Consider the following 17,180-nt stretch of genomic DNA (forward strand, 5'->3'; position numbering starts at 1 on the left):
GTTTTTGTGTTTAGTTTACTAGGAGTTTGGTTTTGTTGTTTCTGTTGTTACTAAGTTGTGTTAAGAATAATTGTTAAATACCCGACAGGGACACTTTGAGTTTGTTTGTTTTGTAATATTTGCCGGTTAAGGGTTGTTCGTGTTTTGGAACCCATTCATGTTAATAAACATTATTGTATTTTATTTACCCTTGGTCCGGCCATTTCTGTGTTACTGTCCTTTTGACCCCTGGACAAAAAGGGGGACGTAACATAGTGGGGGCTCGTCCGGGAGTTTTTTTTGTAATATTATATTATATTATTGTATATCACTTTATTAGGTAAGTTTGTGTGACGCGTGGTTTGAGTACCCATCGTGGTGCGAGTGGTTACTCTTACTGCTGCGTGTTTGTGTGGCTCTTTTCAGGCACGGTAGGTAAAATTGAACTCAGTTTCTTTGGCATTGTACAGGTAAGGTTAATTGTAAATTTGTGACATGGCTATGCGGCGCGCTCCGTTCGATCTGGATCGGCTCATAGCGGAACTGACTCTGGATTGTCTGGAGGCGTGTCGGAAGGATGATTTAGCCTTAGTAGCTGACCACTACGACATTCCAAGGCCGAAACAAATGCGGAAAAAGGAGTTAATGTCATTAGTGGTGGCAGGCTTGGTGGAACGGCAGGTGCTTCAGGTGCCCACAATTGCTGGGAAATTCTCCTGGTGAGGCTGTTCTCTCCACCAGTGGGGGTGGAGAGGAAGCTGAGCAGAGAACTCAGCTGGATCTGGTTGATATGGAGGAGGACAGTGAGGACGGTGATAGGCCTGCTGTAGGCATGTGGTGGGTGGGTAACTGTGGCTCATTGGCTGCGGTTGTGTATGTCCTAGTCGTGGGGGGTGGCTACTCCTGGCCTGTCCAGCCCTGGGATCCTCCCAGGAAACATAGGTGCCTACTTCCGCCACTGGCTCATCCTCTAGAGGGAAGTTCGCTTCCCTCTGGTCTTACATCCCCAGAGCCCTCTCCTCCCCTGCTCTTTCTCAAACACACATGTAGGGTCTTAAGAGGCGTGCACGTCATGCTGGGTGGAGCAGAAGGGGGCATCTAAGTGGCCTCCTTGGCTGCACCCTGTGGCAGCTCGCCTCTCAGTTTTAACTACACTTAGACATCAAAACATAAGAACACAACGCAAACAACTTTTCAGGGGCGTGCCATGTTGTGCATGGCGGGCAGGGTTGCTCGGGTGGCCTTGGGTGGCATCACTCCCAGCACGGCGTGGTTAGTGCCCCACAATTTTAATTGCAAACAACAAACAAACAGTCATGAGCGGGGAAGCTGAGGGCAAAGGGGTCCTCTCACACCCCTATTTCCTGGGTGCCACCGGGGGCAGGCAGGGGAAGGTGGTTGCCCCAGGGGTCAGGATCCATGCTGGATCCGCTGACAGATCCGGTGGAACCGGTGCCTGGCGGGGGTTGACGATTGCCAATCTAGGCCTGCCGGGGCATGTGCCCCGTGACTGCGGGGGCTGTGGTTGGGGCCTTCCTCTGCTGTCCTTGGGGTAGGTCCAGGGTGGTCTTATTGGTGGGGTGGCTTGGGTTCGTGCGCTGGGATTGCTGCTGGTCGCCCAGGTCTCTGTTCTGTCCTGGTATGCCTCCTGGTCCTGGTCACATTTGCACAATCACACTCATCTCTGCTCAATCTTGACTCTGTATACCCTGCATGCCGACACAGTCACTGAGTTGTCCAGTGGGTTTATACACACACTATTTTTGTTTAAGTTTTTTTTTTTTGGTTATTTATTTGTTTATTATGGGTGTGTCTTTCTCACTTTGGTTGTTGTTGTGATACATCTTGCTGTTGTTGTCTTGGTTATTTTGTAGGAGCTCTTAATGACTGTCAGCTTAGTTTACATGTAAAAGCAAAGTATCAAAGGATCAAAGTAAATGGTAAATAGTCTGTATTTATTTAGCGCTTTTACCCAAAGTGCGTTACAATATACATCACATTCACCCATTCACACACACATTCACACACTCATAGGAGAAGCTGCCACGCAAGGCGGTCAACCACGGCCCATTAGGAGCAATTTGGGGTTCGTTGTTTTGCTCAGGGACACCTCGACATGAGCTCGACAGGCTGAAGATCAAACCGGCAACCCTCAGGCTACAAGATGACCACTCTACCCAATAAGCCTGGCTGCCCCTAAACCTCCCTAAAGAGCTACAAAGAGCTACATTCTTCATGGAGCACTAGATTATCACGGATTAAGTCATTAAATCTCCTCAGTAAAACATTCTGGAGAGCCACCTTCTCCCACCCACTTTCTGCAGCCACTCTGAAAAGACACTCAGTCATCTAGGAGGAGATCAGAGTAGAACTCCCCCTCCTGTAGAACTAGAGAAGCCCGATAATCTGGGGTATCTGGTTAGGATGCTTCATGGAAGCCTTCCTAGAGAGGTTTTCTGGGCATGTCCAACTGGGAGGAAGACATAAGATACGCTGGAGGGACTACGTCTCTGCTGCTGTGGGAAAATGTCAGAATTTCTCAAAAAAACCAACTCCTCAATAATACCATGTAAACTCACACCCATCTGGAACAATCCTGATATTCTACTAAACAAAAATATGCTAAACTTTAACCAATGGATTAACAAAGGAATTAAATACTTTGAACATATTATCCATAACAGAAACATTTTATCTTTTAATACACTCTCATCACAATATGGGATTAACAGCAACAGATTCTTAGAATATCAACAGCTCAAAACCGTAATACACACAAAATTCCCCCTTCACCGAACAGATCTGGAACTTCCTCCAATAGTAGCAGATTTTATGGACCTCTGTACCCCCAAATTACTTTCAAAAATATACAGATTAATGTTAAAAATAGATGACTCAAATTCCCTACCTACTTCGAAATGGGAGATAGATTTATCCATCAATCCTAGTCAACCATTTTGGCTACAAATATGTCTTAATGCCTTTAATATGACAGACAGCCCAAATTTACAACTCATACAATACAAAGTCCTCCATAGAATGCGTTATACAGGACAAAGGATGTTCAAGATGGGTCTTAATCACTCAGATATCTGCACACAGTGCACAGGTAACACAGCAGATGATTACTTACACGCTTTATGGCTTTGTGCACCTGTCCAGAAGTTCTGGAATAAGGTTTGTGAGGAGTTATCAACATGGGTTAGATGTAACATTCCTGCATGTCCAAAACTTTGTTTACTGGGTGACCTAAGTGACATTAATATAGACACTAACAAAGCACATATGGTCCTCATGGCCTTATGTATCACAAAGAAAACTATTCTAGTGAACTGGAAGTCTAAAAACAATCTAAATATTAACCAGTACAGAAATCTCCTGTTGGATCACATCAGTCTAGAGACTGTATCGGCATCCATTAAACACCAATCAGTTAACTCTCAGTCTCCCTGGACCCCGCTGATTAGTCACATCACGTAGTGGGAAGGGGTGCTGGGGTCTAGTCGTTCTGTGGGGGTCAGGGGTGGGGCTGGCTGGGGGGCCTTGGGGGTCCATCGGCCCTGACAGTTTCTCTGGGTCTATGGTCGGGGGGGCCATTGGGTAGGGGACGGTGTGGCTGACTGGATCCGGGGCCTTGGGGGCCTGGGGACTGGTGCTCGCTGGGGGCGGGCCGGGGGGCGACCGGGGGTCCGGGGCGGTTGGGGGGCTGGCCTGGGGCTGGGCAGCCGGGTTGCTGTGGGGGGGGTGCCCCGGGGTCTGGGGGCTGCCCCGGGGTCTGGGGGCTGCCTCCCTCCAGTTCGGGGGGCCCTTCCTGGGCCTCGGGGGGGCTTGGTCGCCCTGGGTGTGCCATCGGGGTCTGCTGATCCGATGCCGGGCAGGTACCCTTGGGATTACAATGTGTCCATTGGGTCTATGGGAGGGGTAGGGGAAAGGGGGGCGGCGGGGGTCCTGGTGGGCAGTGGGGGGGATTAGGGTTCATGGGGGTGGAGTCTGCTCTCCTTCTCGCTCTCTCCCCTCCCGCCGGGGGCTCCTTCGGGGAGGATGGGGGCGCTGTGCCTTTGTCACATCCGCACCCGGCTCTGCTGCGGACACACCCACTCCAGCCAGGCATCATCGTAGCCGATCCCCTGAATACTAACCTGTTACACCTGTGTGCAATCTGGCCACCAGGCTTTAAATATCCCAGCTCCCCGTTCATTACCTGTCGGACCTCGTTTCCACGTAGATGGACTCTCCTCCTTGCCCTTTCCCGGTCACGACTTCACAAGATCTCCGTTTCGATTCCAGTTGGACGTTCCAAGATCCTCCTGTTCAGTTAAGCTTCCTGTTCACGATTTGGAATAAATCTGTTCTTACACTCGGCTTGGTCTCTGTCAGGTCCTTCTTAAAACAGAAGGTCCGACCATAACCGAAAGAACAACGGATGGCTTCCTCCACGAATCACTTTTCCGGCGATCCCAAACAATGCAGCGGTTTCCTGCTCCAGTGCTCCCTCCACATCGAAATGAATCCTGGCAAGTACCCCACGGATCGGGCTAAAATAGCCTACGTTATTTCCCTGCTTTCAGGACCAGCGCTTCAATGGGCGGATGCACTTTGGCAGCAAAACAGCGCGGTGACGCAAACCTACGCCCCCTTTACACGTCACTTTCAGGAGGTGTTTGGGATTCCCCCCGGGGATACCACCACACAGGAACGCCTGTTTCGCCTTCGGCAGGAAAGCACCCCCATCACCGAACATGTGTTGATGTTTCGCACCCTGGCGGCAGCCAGTGGATGGAATGAGACCGCTCTCCTCACCCATTTCCGAATGAGCCTGGAACCATCACTCCGCCTCCAACTCTCTTCCCAGGATGACACCATCGGTCTGGAGAGGTTTATTCAGACAACCATTCAGGTTGCTCACCGGAGGGAGAGCTGCTTTCGGGACCTACCACCCGCCACTGCTGCCACAGCCACGGAGGGCTTAGAATCCATGCAGGTGGATTCTGTACGCCTTAACCCCACTGAGCGCCGAAGACGCCTCACGACTGGTCTTTGTCTATACTGTGGCCAGGCTGGCCATCGTATCAACACCTGCCACGTTCGGCCCCCACATCCTCGGGTGAGTCTGGCCTCAGCCTTTTCTATCTCTGCAAAACCCCTTACCATACCGGTCACGTTGTGGTCATCTTGTGGTTCCCTGACAGTCACGGCCCTCCTCGACTCCGGGTCCGAGGGGAACTTCATCTCCGACTCCCTAAAGCACCGCCTTCAGATCAGATGTCATCGCTGCCCGTCTCCCCTCAGCATCCAGACCATCACCGGTAAAAGACTTACTCAGCGATCCATTCACTTACAGACCCCACCTTTGTGTCTTGGTGTGGGTTGCCTCCACAGAGAGGAAATCCAACTTCTGGTGTTGGATCACTCCCAGGTCGATGTCATCCTCGGACGGCCGTGGTTAGAGCAGCACGCCCCCATCCTTTCCTGGAAAACGGGAGAAATTCTCCAGTGGGGTTCGGATTGTTATCCACACTGTTTTCCCCAACTACCACAAGCCACGAGGATCACGATAAGTGCCACCACAATCGAAAGCCCTAACCTCCATTCGGAGCAACATTTCCCCACCGAATATGCATCATTCCAGGATGTGTTTTGCTCCCGCCGAGCAGCGCAGTTGCCACCTCACCGTTCCTGGGACTGCGCCATCGAGCTGCTTCCCGAAGGCAAACTTCCAGCTGGTCGCATATATCCATTATCCATACCTGAAACTAGAGCCATGGAGGAATATATAGCGGAAGCCCAGGCTCAAGGGTACATCCGACCCTCCACGTCACCGGCTGCTTCTAGCTTTTTCTTTGTAGAAAAGAAGGACGGCGGACTGAGACCATGCATTGACTACAGATCCCTAAATCAGATAACGGTGAAATTCAGATATCCCCTGCCGTTAGTTCCTGCTGCCCTGGAAACCATGAGAGATGCTAAAGTGTTCACAAAGTTAGATCTCCGTAGTGCCTATAACCTTATTCGGATCCGCCACGGAGATGAATGGAAAACGGCTTTTGTGACACCCACTGGCCACTACGAGTATCTCGTCATGCCCTACGGGCTTGCCAACGCCCCCTCAGTCTTTCAAGGGTTCATGAACGAGATCTTCAGAGACCTCCTCAACCGCTTCCTCATAGTGTACATCGACGACATCCTGATCTTCTCCCCAGATCTCCCGACACATATCCGCCATGTCAGACAAGTCCTCGAACGACTCAGAGCCCATCGTCTTTTCTTGAAGGCAGAAAAGTGCACCTTTCATCAGACAACAGTCGACTTCCTCGGTTATGTGGTAGGACCTGAAGGCGTGAAAATGGACAACAGCAAGGTGCAAACAATAATAGACTGGCCAAAACCTGACACCATCAAAGCCCTTCAGCGTTTTCTGGGGTTTGCAAACTTTTACAGACGCTTTATTCTGAACTACAGCGCCTTGGCCAGCCCCCTCACTTCCATGCTCAAGAAGGCTCCTCACACTCTTTCCTGGTCCGCCGAGGCGGACAGCGCCTTCGCTTCCCTGAAGCAAGCATTCACGACAGCGCCAGTACTACAGCATCCAAATCCAATGTTACCTTTCTGTGTTGAAGTCGATGCTTCCACCTCAGGTGTAGGAGCTGTCCTGTCACAGAGGTCGGGAGATCCTCCTCGCCTTCGTCCTTGCGCTTTCTATTCCAAAAAACTCAGCCCAGCGGAACAGAACTACGATGTCGGGAATCGTGAATTGTTGGCCATCAAACTCGCCCTCGAAGAATGGAGACACTGGCTAGAAGGAGCACAACATCCTTTTGAAGTCCGCACGGATCACAAGAACCTGGCCTATATCCGTGAAGCAAGACGATTGAATCCCCGACAAGCAAGGTGGGCTCTCTTCTTTACAAGATTCCATTTTAACATAACTTATATTCCAGGCTCTAAGAATCGGAGAGCTGACGCCCTATCCAGACTCCATGAAGGGACAGCATCACCTGAGGAGCCCGAGCCTATCTTGCCCTCCAGGTTAGTAGTTGGCGCCATCCAGTGGACCCTGGAGGAACGAATTCGAGAGGCGTCACATGACCATCCTGCACCACCTGACGCTCCTCCGGATCGGCTGTTTGTTCCCCCTGATCTGCGGCTCTCCCTCATCGAGTCGGCACACGCGAGTCCCGGTACGGGGCATCCAGGTACTCAAGCCACCCTAGCTTTGTTACAACCCCGATACTGGTGGCCAGGAATGGCAGTCCAGGTGCGCCACTTCATCGCAGGCTGTGCAGCATGTGCCCAGACCAAGAGCCCTCGGCAACTTCCATCCGGAAAACTACAGCCTCCTCCAATACCACAGAGACCCTGGTCCCACTTAGCCGTCGACTACCTTACAGACTTGCCAGCCTCTCAAGGTAAAACCTGTGTTCTGGTGGTGGTGGATAGGTTCTCGAAAGCCTGTAAACTAATACCGTTTCCCAGTATTCCCTCAGCTGCGGACACCGCCAGGGGCATCTTTGAACAGGTTTTCCGAAACTTTGGACTCCCAGAAGACATCATCTCAGATCGTGGACCCCAGTTCATATCCCGGTTTTGGCGGTCGTTTCTCCGACTACTGGGGGTTACTGTCAGTCTGTCTTCAGGGTATCATCCACAGACGAATGGACAAGCGGAACGGAAGATCCAGGAGGTGACCCGTTTCCTCCGTACGTTCTGTCACGAGCATCCCGCTCAATGGAGCGAATTCCTGCCATGGGCTGAATATGCGCAGAACTCCCTGCGTCAAGCATCCACGAGACTGACTCCTTTCGAGTGTTTTTTGGGTCAGCAACCTCCGCTCTTTCCCTGGAATGGCGAGATGTCTAATATGCCAGCAGTGGATGACTGGTTCAAACGCAGCGAGCGGGTATGGAGCCAGGCCCATCAACATCTGCAGCGGGCGGTTCGGCGCTACACCGACCAGGCCAATCGGAGGCGTTCTCAAGAACCTGCCTTTAATGTTGGAGATCTGGTGTGGTTGTCGACACGGGATATTCGATCCCGCCACACATGCCGGAAGCTGAGTCCCAAATTCATCGGTCCCTTCAAGATCATCACTCAGATAAGTCCGGTGGTGTATCGCCTGGAATTACCAGTCACCTACAAGATCCATCCTGTCTTCCATGTGTCACTGCTAAAGCCTTATCTCTCTCCTATTGCTCCTCTTCCCACAGACTCGGGTGCGGCGGCGGTTCCCCCTCCTCCGCCTCCTCTCCCGCTGGATACGGAGGATGGATCGGTTTACGCCGTCCGGGGCGTGCTGGACTCCCGGCGCCGGCGAGGGCGGTTAGAGTACTTGATCGATTGGGAAGGCTATGGACCGGAGGAGCGGTCTTGGGTGCCCCGGCGGGACGTCCTGGACCCGTTCATGCTCCGGGAGTTCCATCAACAGCATCCCAGTCGGCCCCGCCCCGGTGGCCGGTCCCGTCTTCGCCCCGGTGTGGCTCGTGGAGGGGGGGGTACTGTCACATCCGCACCCGGCTCTGCTGCGGACACACCCACTCCAGCCAGGCATCATCGTAGCCGATCCCCTGAATACTAACCTGTTACACCTGTGTGCAATCTGGCCACCAGGCTTTAAATATCCCAGCTCCCCGTTCATTACCTGTCGGACCTCGTTTCCACGTAGATGGACTCTCCTCCTTGCCCTTTCCCGGTCACGACTTCACAAGATCTCCGTTTCGATTCCAGTTGGACGTTCCAAGATCCTCCTGTTCAGTTAAGCTTCCTGTTCACGATTTGGAATAAATCTGTTCTTACACTCGGCTTGGTCTCTGTCAGGTCCTTCTTAAAACAGCCTTGGACCCGACCAGGATACGTGTGTGCAACCTGGGGCTCTCTGGTCCCCTGGTGTGGTGGCGTGGGCTGCCGGGGGTGGGTGGGCGTCCGGGGCGCTCATGAATTGGGCTCTTGGCTGGGTCGGGCCTTTGCCCCTCTTCCCTCGGGTGGTCTTGGGGAGGCGGGGGCGCCTACAGCGGCCAGCTGAGGAGTTGGCTGCCTGGGACGGGGATCTCTCTCCCAGTTGTGCCCATCCCCGGGCCCGGCTGAAACTCTGTGTTAAGTCTTAAAAATGACCTTTTAGCAGAGGATTAATCTCTATGTGAAGTTGCCCCTCAAAGATTTAAGATTTGTCCGGCATAATATGGGGCATCAAATAGTTTTTTGAAAGTGGGTATCTGGTTGTTTTTTCTGTTTTTAACAGTTACATTTACAGTTCTTAATGTTTGATGCAGTCTAGGGCACTTTGGCACTTTGTGGCCATGTAAAAGGTTAAAACTTTACATAACTGTTTACACTGGACTAGCCATGTCTTTTTTTAATGTACATTTTTATAAAGTAAACATTGTGTTGCCTTTGTTTTCCCCCTTAAATTTTAACATGATTTGGTTTTTTGGTTTTTTTTTCTTCTCAGGGAGGTGGGGATTGGGGTGTCACTTTATATCTGCAATGCGTTAACAAAAATATTGAATAATCATTTTTGATTTATCCAAGAAAAGTTTACCATTTATGTAAATAGCCCTAGAAAAACCCTAGAAAAAGTGTCACATTTGAGCAAACACATGGCATAAAAGTATGCCATGTGTTCGCTCAAGGTTGTTTTACATCTTGAAATAGTTTATATATTTCTGATACTGACTTTGAATCTAAAGTTTATAAGCAAGTTCCTGTGACATGGAAGTGAGTAGTGTGTATAATTTGTGATTTTATTGTTACTCCAGTATCAGAACTTGGTGCACATAACTTTAAGATGCTTTAAAATAAAATATTTGACAATTGAAAGTTTATTATTTAATGTTGGACATCATAAAAACATTAAACTAATCTTTACTTAATATTAATGCTTACTCCCTACTCAAACATTTTTTCTAGCAAGTACTTAATCAAGCCTGTATCTCACTGGGTAAAAGTTACTTTATTAAGAATGTTTCTGTAACTCAGCCCTTTTATTTAGTGTTAACTTAAAATTTTTTTGTAATCTGTTTCGACTAAAAAATTGAGTTAACTGAACTTATCAGGGTTTACAGTGCAAACTGGATATGAATCCGATGTAGGACCACATATGGCCTGGATCGGATTTTAAAAAAATCTGATTTGTGCAGCTCAGATCTGATATGTGTATATATGGGAAAAACATGGGAATTCAGCTGCACTGGGAACCTAGCCTTACTTAGTACACACCGCAGTACTTTGGGACTCTGTGGTGAAGTTTTAATATTAAATGTTAAGTATTTTAATTTGCTCCGTTTTTCTGATTACACTGAGAAAACAAAACTAAACACAATACAATGAAATAATCTCTTATTTTTTTGTTTTATTTTTGTTATTATTGTTATTAAATATGACTTTTTCACAGTATCTTACTTTTGTGGCATGTGCATGGTGTGGTTTGTATGTGTGTGTGTGTATGTGTGTTCCGTGCATGTGGTGTGTGCATGGTGTGTGGTATGCGTGTCTGTCTGTGGTGCATGTTGTGTTTGGTGTGTGTGTGTACTTGTTGTGCACTGTGGTTTGGGATCTAATTTTATGCTGTTTTTGTGGTGACTTTTTAATTATAAAAAGTTAAGTATTTGAATTTGCTCTTTTATAATAAACATACTGGTTTCACTGGGGGGAAAACTAAACACAATAAAATAAAATAAAAATCCCTAATAGTTTTTGTTATTTTTGTTATTAAACATGCCTCTTTCAGAGCCTCTTACTAAAATGTGCTAAATTCATCTCAACGATGAGAGGATACATTTAAAGGCTTAAATGTTTATATTAATGACAGTTTCATGGAGAGATTTGTACCTCCCACTGTAGACAATAATGTGTTCCCTTAGTAACTGTTACCAAGTTAAAGGCTGTACCACTGAAACCTGCTTCTCAGCCAAAGCCATTTGCAGCAAGTGTAGCTCTTCACTTGTTGAAATGAGCACCCTGATGATTGTCATCAGTGCTGAAGTGATTGAGCTGAGCGAATCCAAGGTGAATAAGCCATGTGGCCAAAGTGGAGGGAATGAGCTGAACAAATTAAACTGAATGAGAACATATAAACATAGTAAACCTGGAAAAAGGAGGATGGTGGGGCAGGGTGCAGTTGAGATGTAGTAAACCATGAAACTAGGCAGAAACATGATAATTGAAAGAGCTCCTTCTAACCATACAGTTTACACGTAAACCAATTACACCTTTTTGTTGTAGAGAAGTTGGGTAGTTTCACAGAGTAATACAGATAAAATAAACAGGCTTGAGATGGTTAATGGCAGTCACAAGTCAACTGAACAGATACCAGCTAATAGTTGGAAAATAGTTATTGAAGTTTTAAAAAATGCAACATTCCAAGAGATGTTCACATCCAAAAATCTTAATCTTAATCCAATGAAGATCCATTTACAAAGCACTAACATCAATGTGCCATGCCAAAAGTCTGTGTGTCTGCTATTCTTTCAGCCAGTCTGTTTTCTGGCCCTTTAAACAGCACTACAGAACTTTTGCAATTTTATTGGATCCTACCTGTACTATGAGATCTCTCTAGATCAGGGGTGGCCAACGTCGGTCCTTGAGAGCCACAATCCTGCAGGTTTTCAAAAATTCCCTGCTCCAACACACCTGAATCAAATTAAACGGATCCAACAGCTTATCAGGATCTGCACAATGACTTATTAGTTTAAGTCAGGTGTGTTGGAGCAGGGAAATTTGAAAAACCTGCAGGATTGTGGCTCTCGAGGACCGACGTTGGCCACCCCTGCTCTAGATAGTAAAAAAACTGTCATATCAACACTGCTGTTCTGTCAATTTCTCTTTTCCTTTTCCTCTCTTCCTCCAATAATGTCTTCTTGCATTTAAAACAGCCAGTGTGTCATATCTGTTTGTTAGTGTGTGATATATTCCTAAAGTAAAACTCAGCTGCATCTTCACACAGCAACCCAGATGAAAAAGTTTTATAATGTGGCTTCTCAGCCTAATTGAGGGTTTGCTGACTGGAAGATGTTATGCTTGTTGTCTGTTTTTTTCATGTTTTTATCACTATTTCTTTAGCTTGTTTTAGTTATGCAAGGTCTGAAAATGAGCCATGACAATGAGTCCTATAAATAGTGAAATGGTTGTATATTGTATGTAACAATGGTTTTATAAATGCTCTGTGTCAAATAAACTATATAAAATAATTAAAAGATAAATATTTATTAGTTAAAGCTTCCTGTCAGAACCAACCATTTAAAAATTACCTATAGAAATCTTTCATACCTGCAGTTCCAGGTTTTATTACATTAATCTTCAGAGGATTTTAACTTTTTAGCTTGGATTTTTGCAGCATACATGAGGACATGGACATGTGAATATGAATGGACTGTTGCTATGCGAATGCATGGCTCTCTGGCCTGAGTAAGCAGAGTCTTAATTATTTACCATGCACTTAAATTTTAAAGCAAATATACAGGGGTTTGTCAGCAAAGTGAAGGCTGAAGGCCTTTCAAAGAGTTAAGAATTAGAAATGGGGGAAAAAACTACATGTAAAGGAGAAAATATTTTAGAGATTTAGTCTGCATTATTAAAACTGTGATTGTGGCTTAATTAAACATTTAACATGAGCTTTCCCCTTACTGTGTCATATGCTTGTGTGCACAATGCTGCTTTCCTGGTAAAAGCATGATGAGGATGAAACTTTATTTGAGGCTAACACCCATCTGCACCTCTGCTCCGCTCATGAATGATGGATTATAGTGATGAATACAGGCTACTTTGTGTGTTGCTAAGCGTAGAGTCCCGTCTGTGTTAAATGATCTCTAGTAATTAAAACAGAGTATATGTAGAGGGTCAAATAGATAAGGGGATAAAAATAGACACCCCTATTCTAATTTCATTAAGTTTTCTTTTATTTGTTATACATTACATTACTGTAATCTCAGTTACTGCAGCGCTATTCTACATCCAACCGCTAGGGGGCGCCTATCGCGCTGGTGGTAAAGAGTAGAGCAGGTCACAGAGGAAGAATAAAACTTCCGGTATGAGAGTAACGCCAGCTCAACGTGTGTATCTCCTCTATTCTTCGCCACAGGTTGGTAAATGTTTATTGGAACAAGTGCTTATGACAGACTTTACTTGTTAAAATTGTCGTTTTTGAGTAGTTGTACCGTTGCAGACGAAGCGGTTTGATGAGACATGTAGAAGGAAACCACAATTAGGATTGTCTGCCAGCTAATGCTAATGCTAGCGGACTTGGACAATGTGGAGTAGTGTGTGTGGTTAGCTATCCCAAAATGACTGAGAAATTAGTGGATTCACTTTCAAACGTAATTCACTTAGCACCTTATGGAAATGTGTTCATGCAGTAAAATGTTTGCTGATGTCAAAGTTAAGTGTCTTCTTGGTCATTGCCAAATCAGAAATATTATATTGTAGGTGTTTGAGTGAGTATAAGGTTGTATGAGAAACGGTGAAAGAAACCATTAAAGTGAAAATGTATTTTCTTGTTAGCTGTTAGTTAATTACATGTAAAATTTGTTATATATTATAGTGTACACTCGAAGCAGACAGTAAAATGGGTTTCAGTGCTTGTGTTTAAAACTTTGAAGAAGAGTAATTATATTAAGCTAGAAAAATGTGTTGATTGTTAAATAGACAGTTAAAAGCAATAATTAAGAACAAGTTAAAATAAGTGGCAAAATTCATTGTAAATGATATTGTGTTCAAGTGAAATTTAAAATAAGTGGCAAAATTCATTGTAAATGATATTGTGTTCAAGTGAAATTGCTGGAAATATGTTCAGTTGATGGAATGCTGGAAAAGTAAGATTGTCTTAAATGGCCAGGTTATAAATGGGACTGAACATGATGGCCATCTGTCAATTTGTTGATACCTGATGTCTGAGGAAGAATAAAACTTCCGGTATGAGAGTAACGCCAGCTCAACGTGTGTATCTCCTCTATTCTTCGCCACAGCTTGACACGTTGAGACGACTAAACCTTCGTTGCCTTCTGACGGTAATGCCAGAGGGGCAACAATTTTGGGGGCTCGTCCGGGATTAGCGCCACCTGCTGGACTGGTGCTAATCGAGTTAGAACCGTGGGTTCCTGATTACCTGTTTTCGGAGCCAACGACCAAGTGACAGACATCGGGTATCCAAAGATGGCCGCTCTTCATGATCTACAGTGGGAAATTCAGCAACAGCTTCGCCGGCTGATCAGCACTGCCAACAGAGACCTACTTCACAAGCTTGCAGTATCATGTCAAGATGAGGTGAATGAAGATTTACCAGGTGAAGACTCGACTGAAGTGGATCTCTTTGACTTTATTGTTGACTTCCTGAGAAGTAAACAACTAAGGAATCTGGAGGACCAGGGTATGTCTCGCCTACTAATATTTCGTGACCTCATTGACGAACTGCAATTGCCCCACGAGGCAGGTGAACCAGGTGACACATCTAAAGAAGAGGCTGATGCATCTATGGCAGAAACTGAACCAGTAGTACTAGCATCTGCCATAAGGGAGACTACCCAACAACCAATGTCTGCTGATCAGGCGGCTGGGTTGGTAAGACTGGCAGATGTTGCAACATTGTTGCCACGTAGAGAATTTAGGATCCATGGTGGTCAAATTTCTGATTCAGATTCTGATTTAAGTTTTAACAGTTTGTCTAAGCAAATTGATGAAGGACTAACTGAAGGTTTTACTGAGGCTGAGGTTATCAGAACAGTGCTAAAAATAATTAAGCCTGGTAACTTTAAAGACATGCTCATTACCAAAGATGGCCTGACGGTATCCGAGCTAAAGCGTTTTCTAAGGGCACATCTTCGGGATAAAAGCAGTACTGAATTATTTCAGGAGTTGAGCAATGCAAAACAGCTTGACAAAGAAAGCCCACAACAGTTTATGTACAGACTGATGGGGCTAAAACAGCGTGTGATGTTTGCATCTAAACAAAGTACTGGTTTCCAGTACGACAGCAAACTGGTACAGGGAGTGTTTCTCCATTCACTTTACCAAGGGATAAATGAAAAATGTGCATACATCCGACGAGACCTTAAACCCCATATTTCAGACCTAGGTGTCACTGATGATTTTATTCTTGAAGTCATAACAAGGTCTTTGAGTGAGGACACGGAGAGGCAAAATAGGTTAGGCCAGACATACAAACAAAAAGCAGTCAGCGTCAGTGCAGTGCATCAGGAGAAGGACATGCAGAATGCAGTTCAGGTGAAGGCAGAGGTCCAAGCCAATCGCACTGCTATACAAGAGCTAACATTACAAGTATCGTCTTTGACTAAGAGTTTAGAGAAAGTTCTCACACCTGTAGTGAACACAGCAGTAGAGAACACACGTTCCACGACACCACACCCAAAACAGTCAGCCAAGCCAGAAGCAAAAGGAAAGTGCCACCAATGTGTCTCCCAAGGAACTGAAAACTGCACACACTGTTTTCAGTGCGGAAAAGAGGGGCACAGAGCTATTGGGTGCTTACAGAAGTCGGGAAACTGGAGAAGGTCACTGGGGAGGGACCACCAGTGACCAGACATTATACAGAGTCCCCCATCTCAGGAAAACTGCACCTCAAAGAGAAAACTTCATCTCCCACCAAGTCTTTCAAACAAAACAATGTGCCAAAAGGGAAGCGTGTTGCTCAACTGATTGGTGGTCGGTGCATGGTAACTTGTTGTCTTAATGGGGTAGAACTTCAGATGCTGTTAGACAGTGGGGCACAGGTTAGTATAGTGGAGAAGTCTTGGGTTCAGAAAGCTCTGCCGCACATAAACATTCAGCCGCTAGAGAGCCTGTTGTCAGACCATCCCCTCAAAGTTACAGCAGCCAATGGGACAGAGGTGCCATTTGATGGGTGGATAGAGGTTCTGCTTGAGATCACAAGTAACCAACATGGCTCTGTTGCCCTCTGTGTTCCGATGCTAGTAAGCAAGGAGAGTGTGAGCAGCCCATTGCTAGGCTTCAATGTAATCCAAGAGATCATTAGGGAAAGTAACAACCAATCAGATGGCCTGAATCTAACAGACTTACTGTCAGAAGCCTTAAAAATTCAGAAAGGCAATGCTGAAACTCTTGTCTCTGTCGTGCAAACAATGCCACCTCAGGAAGAGTCCGAAGGGTTGGGGGTGAGGGTTGGGAAAAGGGGGCTAACTGTCCTCAGCAGCCAAATTTGTGAGGTAAAATGTCGCGTAAGAGCTTTTCCTGAAGGAGGAGCAATGCTATTTGAGCCAGATGTAGAGTGTCGATTACCAGATGGGTTGGAGCTGTTCCCGGCTCTTGTTGATGTACCTGCTGGGGCTTCTAAAATAGTAAAAATCCCAATCCAGAATGCAACAAAGCGAGACATCTTTTTACCTCCAAAGACAGTTTTAGGTTGCCTTGAAGAAATCACAAACAGCAGACCTGTCACCATTCAGCCACGTCCTCAGAAACCACCAGATCCCAGTGATGATCCCCTCCTGTGCAACTTACATGTAAGCTCAAATGATGAAAGAGACAAGAATGCAAAAGAAAACCACAGTACAGAAAAATGGCAGCCAAATGTCTGTCTAGACCATCTGACTGACAATGAACAAAATGTGGTGCGACAACTGCTCCATGAGGAATCAGATGTGTTTGCTCGCGAGGAGGGAGACATCGGATGTATTCCTGGCTTACAGCTCAGAATTAACACAACAGACAATTCAGCTGTGCAGAAAAATTACAACTCCATCCCACGACCACTGTATAAAGAAGTAAAGGAGTACATCCAAAACCTCTTGGACAGAGGATGGATCTGTAAATCGCGGTCATCTCATTCTTCACCAGTGGTATGCGTGCGAAAAAAAGACAATAGCCTGCGACTGTGTGTTGACTTCCGTGAGCTCAACCGCAAAACCATCCCAGATCGTCATCCGCTGCCACGGATCCAGGATCTTCTGGACAGTTTGGGAGGCAATTCGTGGTTTTCCATCTTAGATCAAGGGAGTGCATACCATCAAGGTTTTGTGATGGAGGAGTCAAGACACCTAACGGCATTCAGCACACCCTGGGGACTCTATGAATGGGTAAGAATACCATTTGGACTGACTAATGCACCAGCCGCATTCCAGAGATGCATGGAGGGAGTGTTAGAGGGTGTTAGAGATGAATGCTGTGTGCCATATTTAGACGATGTCCTGTGTTTTTCCAAAACTTTTGATGACCACGTGAACCATCTCCGGCAAGTGTTC

The 17,180-nt window shown here is 46.4% G+C and overlaps 1 protein-coding gene across 1 annotated transcript; it reads right to left on the reverse strand.

The window, feature by feature from the left end:
* Positions 1-3,496: 3,496 nt before the first annotated feature.
* Positions 3,497-3,829, reverse strand: LOC121642114 (circumsporozoite protein-like). The gene has a single exon (XM_041988607.1). It carries the CDS (start codon positions 3,827-3,829, stop codon positions 3,497-3,499), a length of 333 nt encoding a protein of 110 aa, XP_041844541.1.
* Positions 3,830-17,180: the final 13,351 nt, after the last annotated feature.

The sequence above is a fragment of the Melanotaenia boesemani genome, chromosome 6 (assembly GCF_017639745.1).
Source record: "Melanotaenia boesemani isolate fMelBoe1 chromosome 6, fMelBoe1.pri, whole genome shotgun sequence".
In the NCBI taxonomy this organism is placed as follows: domain Eukaryota; kingdom Metazoa; phylum Chordata; class Actinopteri; order Atheriniformes; family Melanotaeniidae; genus Melanotaenia; species Melanotaenia boesemani.